Genomic DNA, 8,987 nt, shown 5'->3' on the forward strand with positions numbered 1-8,987 from the left:
TTGAACCGAGAAGGAAGAAGCAACCTAGCCGAACTAGCCGTTGGAGCAGCAGTTAGTTAGCTGAGATGTAGCGGTTATTCTTCTTGCTTTCTTGATTCTTCTTGTAGTTAGTTAGTAGCAGTTGCTACTTGATTGTAGAGCTTTAAATAGCTCACCGTGTATGTAGTTTAGAGAAGAGTTTAATCAATAAAGAGTTTTCCAGTTTCTCTCCAAGATTATCATCTTCAATACTCAAAGTGTGAGTGTGTGTGTTTCTGCATTGTGTGATCTCATACAACAGTGAGTGTGTGTGTGATCTTCTTGAGTGTGTGAAAGCCTTGTGTGCGTAAATCCCAACAATATCGGTGGTGAGGATTCTTTCTCCTGGAGGATACGACACTACTGCGGTAGTGACTTTCATGTCTGGAGGGGGAGGGAGAATCCGCCGTTTTCTTCTCCGGCTTCTGGCTCTTTTGCAGGAATGTTAAGAACTCATCCTGCTTCTCAGCCAAGAACAACTTGACAGCCTCATTCAACTCGAGCTGCTGGGGAGGCTCGATGCGATGACTTTTTGAGTGGTTTGTTCTTTCACCGTGAGAACTGGAGGCAGATTTCTCCCGATGCTGTTTTCCAGACCTACGGGCTGGACTAGCTTCCTCACGTTCATCACGGACGGAAGTATGGGTATTATGTGATCTGGTACGCATTTTTTGGTGGAAAAGGATCAAAAACTCGCTTTTATCACAGTTTTGGTTCTCTGTTTCCCACAGACGGCGCCAGTGATGATTTAGCGAATTTTTGATGGGAATAAATGCAAGTAATAAACGATCACAACACGGAAAATTACGTGGTTCGATTTACTGAGGTAAATCTACGTCCACGGGAAGAAGAGAGGGCAAATTTGTATTACTTGGTCTCGCTTACAGATTACAATACTGATTTGCTATAAGATTCAGGATCTAGAGAACTTAACCCTGGTCTATCTGATCTAAGTTCTATTTATACATTCGAACTAAGATCGTGGTTTGCAGCCCTGGTAGGGGGGTTGATAACTGCTTAATACCACTAAATAGATCGTGGGTGTAATGGAGGTCGTGGAGATCCTGCATGGGTCCACTATCTCCTTGTTCGGTCGAATACTGAGACCGAACTGCTGAACTTTGCCGATCAGCTTTTGCCGATCTGAGAGTTGAGCTCGATTGGTCGGCTTTTACCGAGCTATAGGCTGTGACCGAACTCTTTGGTTGTGCCGAACTGATACTCTTTCTTGGGTTTTGGGCTGATGGGCCGTCACTGCTATGGGGCTCGCAATTATTGTTTAGTTGTTTAGTTCGTATCCCATCATCGAACAACACGAGGGAAATACCGAATTCAGCCTACAAGATCTCTGTGTGATGATGGGCATTCCATTTATGGAAAGTTATCCCAATAGGGGTGTGATCAATTGCTAACTTTCTTTAGTTGCTAACTTTGCTAACTCATCAACGCATTATTTTAAAAATGTCAACACGATGATATTAAGATGTCAACATATAATTTTGTTGACATTTCAATATATTGCGTTGACATTATATGTTGATATTTTAATATCACCGAGTTGACATTTTTAACACACTACGTTGATGAGTTAACAGAGTTAGCAATTTAAAAAGTTTGCAATATAACGCAGCCTTATCCCAATATATTATTCCTATACATTAAGTTATTTACAACTTATACCATCAAAATACTAATAATAATGTAGGTCTCACTATCTATCCACTAACACTACTTTAACTACTCTTCTCATCTTTCCTACTTTACCAATTTTGTCTTTATTCCCTTACTTTACCAATTTTGTCTTTATTCCCGTGCCATATCATCCGCCCATATTTTATGGGATGGAGGAAGTATAAAGTTATGATGTGCCAAATTAGGGATCCATGAAGGTTGTACTAGACCATATTTGTTGAGCTCTCTCTAATTAAATTTAAACCGAAATTTAATACAAGCCCAAACATGAATATTATTCAAGCCACTACGGTAAATAATTTTGACTATCTGTCCAATTCCAAATTAGAGTCATCCGAGATTCCTCTTTAAATTTAACTATGTTCCGTATTAATTAATGTCCGCTACTAAATAATTTAATTAAGAGTTACATTTTTTCCAAAGAGTGGTTTAGTTAAAAAAATATTACTAGCATTTGTTATTTGTGGAATAAATTTCAACTGAGCAGTTTTATGAATTATAAAACTTTTTCAAACACCTCTTGAGATATTATCAAAACTCACTCTCACAGGATATGATTCAACACATCATAGTATCCCTTTTTTACAAATATATGATGACAGAGAGGAGTTGTCACAAGTGAAAATGAGGATATCATCTGCTACAATATGAGGAGGGCGACGATCATGGGTAAGGCAACAAGCGTGCAAGAGAAGGAAGCGACGAGCGAAGTGATGTGGGGTGTGAATAGGGCGGCAAACCAATAGAAGGGGTGAGGTCCATAAATAACGAGCAATACATAACACATTGGCTGTGGTAAGACAACTAAATTTTTTATGATGAATGAAAAAAATTTAAAGGCCACACCATAATTGAATAAGAGGATAAATGTTCATATTTTGAAAATAAGGAATGGGTCAAATTTGATGGCTGCACACCGAACTAGTGTTTTCTTTTGTATTGAAAGAGAACAAGTTGAGAGAACTTCTCATTATGTTTCAAAATAAGGAATAGGTCAAATTTAATATAAGAGTAAAACGTGATAAATGTTGACTATCAATTTTGTCAAAATTTTATGGACAAGTTTATCTGACAATTGGCTATATATACACAAGTTTGTTTTTTTTTAATTGTGGCGAACAATTACTATTTTTGTCATATATTGATAGGCTACTTAGATATATTAACACGAAATTATATATGCATATAGAGCTTCAATATAAATTGGTTGTCGTGTCCATAATTTCTACACCCTTACAAATTTATATACTAACTACCCTCTGAATTAGGCGTCAAGGGGTATAAAAAGCCTTTATTGAGTTCACATTGCTACTTAATTTAGTTGCATATATCAGATATATATTTATTATTAATACTAGTGACACATATGAAATAATTAAGTATTAGTGTACTTGAGCAACATCAATAAATGGTAAATGTCTCACTAAAGGGAATACATACACCCCCCGCATTAATTAAGATAGTGTCTTTAATATTCTATTTCTTGTTGGGTGACATAAAATTATTAGCATAATTTGAGACATAAAATAATTTTGTCTTAATATTATTAAGGGAATAATTGATGTGATGAGTCGGTCGACATATAAATTGCATATTGGCAAGTTGATTATTATGCTAAGCTTTGGAAAATTAAGTACTACATTTTTAGAAGAAAATAAACCGATGTATGTAAGTAATTAATGTTAGCATGTTGAGTGAGCCACAAAAAATAATTTTGATAATTGATATAACAATGAAGAATTTATTATCATATTCTTTGCCTCACAATAAGATAACACTACAGGGGGCATTATTTTCCACCAAAATTTGACATCCCAACTGCACAACGGTGCCTTGGAATTTTCTTATTATACATTATAGTAGAAAGCTACTTCTAAATAGTTTTGTCGTCACAATTTTAAATTAATTTTGTCGAAAATGTCCTGCATTTTATTTGTAACTTTTAAATACCCAGCGTTCGAACAATGTAACATAATGTCTCCAGTCGAATAATCATGCTCTAAAACGGAGGAGCCAGCTTTCTCCTAGAGGGTCTAATGCCTTCTGAAATTTAAAAATTTCCTCTATATAAAATATTTTTCATTTTAATATATTCACAAGTTGTCCTCTAATTAATCTGCAGTATGAAAAATCCAATGCCCCTTTGAGGAAAAATAAATTTCCAACTAATACTAATTATGGAAGAAATAGAACATATACCCCAAGACCATGTTTGGTTGTCAGGATTCTGTCTGGGAAATTAATCTGATTCCTTAAATTTTAAATTCCTGCGTTTGTTTCGGTTTTTAATCAAACTGGGAAAGTAATCATAATCCCGAGAACAAGAAAAGTTAGTACAACTTTCCCGGATTCTGAATCCTAACTTTTCTTAGGTATTCTTTTTCCCAGTTTTAGGATTCTAACCTATTTAATGCAATATAGTATAGTTTTATTATTATTATTATTATTATTATTATTATTATGATTATGATTATGATTATTATTATTATTATTATTATTATTATTATTAATTACAATAATTAAAAACTATAAATCATACTTAATTTCATTATAGTAAATAAGTATGATTAAAATTATCATAATTATAACTATATTTTATAATAGTAATTAATAATTTATTAAATAATAAAAAAATAATTATATAATATAATTTTATAATAAATAATTATTATTATCTTTTATAAATTAATAATTAGTTAACAAAGTCGTAGTAAAATTTATTCAATTATAATATACATAAATATAATAATAAAAAATAATAATAATAAACTGTCGCCTTTCAGCCGTGGTAAGAACTTTATTGTCGTGTTCTTCACTTTCGCCTTCAAGTCCCTCACGCAGCAAGCAAACATTGTCCCTCCTGTACGATTCTATCACCAACTATGAATCTTTTGTACTACTAATAAGTATTGATTGTGAAAATCTGATAGAATGCAAACCTTTTCGATAGGGAGTTGGGCACAGGGCACTTGTATCCGTCGTTTACAAGCTTGATCGTCCGAGGCACAGGGAATCCTGGCTGCTTGATCCCGAAAAGAGAGCCTTTCATTTCAACTTTGGCCATAATTTGATCCAAATCTCCGGCAGTTAAGACAGAGGTTTTCAAGTCTGTCTGAGGAAAGCCGGAGAGTGTAGTTCCGTTCCCCACGGAAGCTGGGAGCTCATTGATACGGTTCGTGATACGGATATCCCTCTCAACCACAACGAACTGTCCAACGTCGACAACAAGGAAGAGGAGCCGGTGGAGCAGCAGGTCTCGGATCTGAACTATGAGACAGTGGAGCAGGGAAGACCATTGCCGAGAGAGAGGAAGGAACAGAGGAAGTCGACCCGGAGGGCCAAGGCACCGGCGAGGTTCGGGGATTACGTTCCCAAGTGAATTGCATGAAAGGTTTCGTAGATTAGGTTCTTTTAATTTATTTTCTAGACTTTATTATTTATTTTTTATTATTATTTTTGAACAATTGGGTAGAGCATTTTATAAGCTCCGTTCCGGGTTTTCTTTGTTGGTTCTTTCCCGGGCCGTAAGTCGAACCAACCCTAGGGTCCTTAGATTATAAATAGGCGCTGAAATTAATAAAATTGCATCAAAATTTTCGCCTACTTTCTTGTGTTTATTTTTGTTCTTCGCAAACCCTAGTTGTCGACGGGATTTCGCCTCCCGGGACTTCTATTCGTCTTCGCGACATCACGTTAGGGAGAATCTCCTTAACAAATTGGTGCTTTCACTGAACTCATGGAAATGACCACGTCTGATGCCGCCCGCACCGAGGGATTACCGGTGAGCCGGTTCTCCGCCCCACCGATCAGCGTGGGATTTGGATTTCCAGCCGGGACGTCTGCACCAAGTCCGGATCTGGTGGCCACAATGTTAGAGCATGTACTGGCCTCTTTGGCTCGTTTCGAAACGCGAATGGATGATTTCGACCGTCGATTGGTGCCCCCAGATCGGAGCTGACGCACACCAGCGGTCTCCCCGCGCACTGGTTCGCAGACGCCATGCCGCGTTCGGTCCAGCCTTCCATCCCGACTCAGGCGGTCGTGACTACTATCCCGACGACGCACACTCTTCGCTCCGGAGCGCAGCCTTGGGTGCCATCGGGGACAGGCCCTATTGCATCTCCTATCAATTCGCTGCCAAACCCTAGCGCGTTGCCGAGCCAGGTAGACGTTTTGGGGTATGCTCCACAGGCAGGAGCGGGTTTGGTGTCTTCTTGGGAGCCACCAGGGACTCACCAGGGGCTCACTCTACCGACGCTTCGTCAGGCCACATCGTGGGACAATCCGGCGTGGCATAATCACGGGGCCACAGTGCATGGGACGAACCGCGGGACGTGAAGATGAAACCACCGCGCTTCAACGGGTCGGATGCGGTGAATTGGATTGCGAGAGTTCAATATTATTTTGATCATCTGATGATGCCGGAGGCGTATCGTCTGCACTATGTCGTCATGCTCTTCGACAATCAGGCAGCAGAGTGGGTTTTTAATTATCGTGCTAGCAACCCGGTGGTTCTCTGGGGTGATTTTTTGGAGGATGTGCGACGTTGATTTGATCCGCAGTGTTTTGAAGATTACCTGGGGTTGATTGCCAAGCTGGTTCAGACCGGAGCGCTCGCGGAGTACAATGCAACCTTTGAATCAATGCGGAATCGGATCCCTAATGTACCTAAATCAACATTCTTACCTATCTACTTGGCGGGTCTTCAACGAAGTCAGGTCAAGCACCAACACCCGAGAACGGTAGCGGCCGCGATGGCCCTTGCTATCGAGTTTGACAGCAGCAGCGCTACGCCCGCGCCTCAGCCAGGACCCCAGCGTCGTCCGTGGCAGCCCAGGGATCAGAAGGGTCCGACGTTGGCTGCCCCACAACACCAGCATCAACCACAGCCGGCGACCAAACCGGTGTACGCCAGGGGCCCGGAATATTCGAAGCTCCCAGTCATCCACTTGACAACAGCCCAACGGGCAGACCGTACCCGCCGCGGGGTATGCATTTATTGCGAGGAGAAGTGGGGGCCGTCTCATGCCTGTAAACGCCCTTTCTTGGCCTATATGGGTGCCGATATGGATGAGGAGGTCGCGGAGTTGGATACATCAGCTGATCAACAGGAACCTCCGGAGGTAATAACGGCCGATCTCTCACACATTTATGCACTTGACGGCAGGTAACGACCGGAGGCGCTGGAGCTGCGCGGAACAATCGGAGCTGACCCAGTGGTCATTCTAGTCGATACAGGCAGCTCGCATGATTTCTTGCATCCCAGAGTAGCGCAGAGGCTCGCGCTTCCGCTGACGGCAGTCAAGCCCTTCCGAGTTTATGTGGGAAACGGGGCTTCATTGGTATGTACGCACGCTAGCTTGCAAACCAGAGTGGTGATTCAGTCGCACGTATTCTTGATTGACCTACATATCCTACCAATACACGGGCCGGATGTTATTCTCGGCTTGGCTTGGCTAAAGTCTATGCGTCGCGTCACGAATGATTTTGTAGATGGAACTTTGGAATTTGTGCGCAATGGGGAGCCAATCTGTTTGAAAGTCTCTGCACCAATGGCACAGGAGGTCTTGCTCAAAACCGTCGCCACCCTACTGTCATTCAGCGGCGAGGCCGAGATGTTCGAATTGGTGGCAGTCCCCGGCGCTGATGACCCGGAGGGGGACAGCGATCACCCCCAATTCCCGGCGGACTTGGACCCTATGATTCTGGCAGTTTTGCGGTCACATGAAGCTGTATTTCACGCTCCGACGGGAATGCCTCCGGCCCGGCCCTTCGACCACCGCATTCACCTCCTGCCGAACGTGAAACCGGTCAATGTGCGCCCATACAGATACCCATATTTCCAGAAGACGGAAATCGAACGCCAAGTGAAGGAAATGCTAGCTTCGGGAGTCATCTGGCCCAGTCAGAGCCCGTTTTCATCCCCAGTGTTGCTTATTCGGAAAAAGGATGGGACGTTTCGATTCTGCATTGACTATAGGGCCCTGAACACTGCGACAGTGCCTGATCACTTCCATATACCAACATCGGATGAGTTATTTGACGAGCTGGGTTCCGCACGGTTTTTCACCAAACTGGATCTCCGTTCAGGGTATCATCAGATTCGGATGCACACGGATGATGTCTTCAAGACGGCCTTTCGAACCCACGATGGCCACTTTGAATTCCTCGTCATGCCATTCGGATTGACGAATGCTCCTTCCACATTCCAGTCGGCCATGAATACTATTTTTAGACCACTCCTGCGCACTTTTGTGATCGTCTTCTTCGACGATATACTGGTCTATAGTCCAACGCTGGAATCTCATGTGCGACACCTGCATGAGGTACTTACCATTCTGAAAGATAATCATTTTTTTGTTAAATTGTCCAAGTGTGCTTTCTGCAGTACTACAGTGGAGTATCTGGGCCACTTAATTACGGAGGGGCAATTGATGGCTGACCCGGAGAAAATCAAAGCAATGGTTGCATGGCCAGTGCCAGCCTCCATTAAACAGTTGCGGGGTTTTTTGGGTCTTACATGTTATTATCGGAGATTTATTGCGCATTACGCGACTCTGGCCCGCCCTTTGACGGAGTTACTCAAAAAGGACGCCTTCGCGTGGACCCCCGCGGCACAAGATAGCTTCATCGCCCTCAAGGAAGCTATGACATCGGCCCCTGTGTTACACCTACCGGATTTTTCTAAAGTGTTTTATATTGAGACAGACGAGTCGGATTTCGGGGTAGGAGCGGTCCTTCTTCAAGAGGGACATCCTTTGGCCTACTTTAGTAAGAAATTGGGGCCTCGGCGTCGGGTGTCGTCGACATATCATAAGTAGTTGTACGCCATCGTCGAAGCAGTCCAGAAGTGGTGCCAATACTTATTGGGGCGCGAATTCGTGATCCGAAGCGATCAAAGGAGTCTAAAAGAATTATTGCAACAGATTATTCAGACTCCGGATCAACAATTCTATGCACGGAAATTGATGGGCTATAAATTTAGAATTGAATACAAGACGGGGGGCCTCCAATAGGGTCGCGGACGCGCTGTCACGCCGCGATATGGACCCTGGAAACGGCGAGACGGGGCGGGTCCAAATTGAGGCGGCGCTTCTATCCCTAGCTGCCCATCCGGTCCCCAATATCCTGGAATTATTGCGGGCAGAAGTTGATTCCTTGACAGATTTGAAGGAGTTGCGAGCGATAATCGAGAAGGGTGAAGCGGCTGGCCATTTGTCGTTTGTGGACGGCCTCATCTACCATAATCGCCGAATTTATGTGGGCGACGGATCAGT

The 8,987-nt window shown here is 42.5% G+C and overlaps 1 protein-coding gene across 1 annotated transcript; it reads left to right on the plus strand.

Annotated features, from left to right (window-relative positions):
* The first annotated feature begins 6,464 nt into the window (after positions 1–6,464).
* LOC121810711 lies at positions 6,465–8,531 on the plus strand. The gene is made up of 2 exons (XM_042211462.1): positions 6,465–6,877; positions 6,977–8,531. The coding sequence occupies exons 1-2, from the start codon at positions 6,465–6,467 to the stop codon at positions 8,529–8,531; spliced, it is 1,968 nt and encodes a 655-aa protein (XP_042067396.1).
* The last annotated feature ends 456 nt before the right edge of the window (positions 8,532–8,987 follow it).

This window comes from Salvia splendens, chromosome 7, assembly GCF_004379255.2.
Source record: "Salvia splendens isolate huo1 chromosome 7, SspV2, whole genome shotgun sequence".
Classification (NCBI taxonomy): Eukaryota; Viridiplantae; Streptophyta; class Magnoliopsida; order Lamiales; family Lamiaceae; genus Salvia; species Salvia splendens.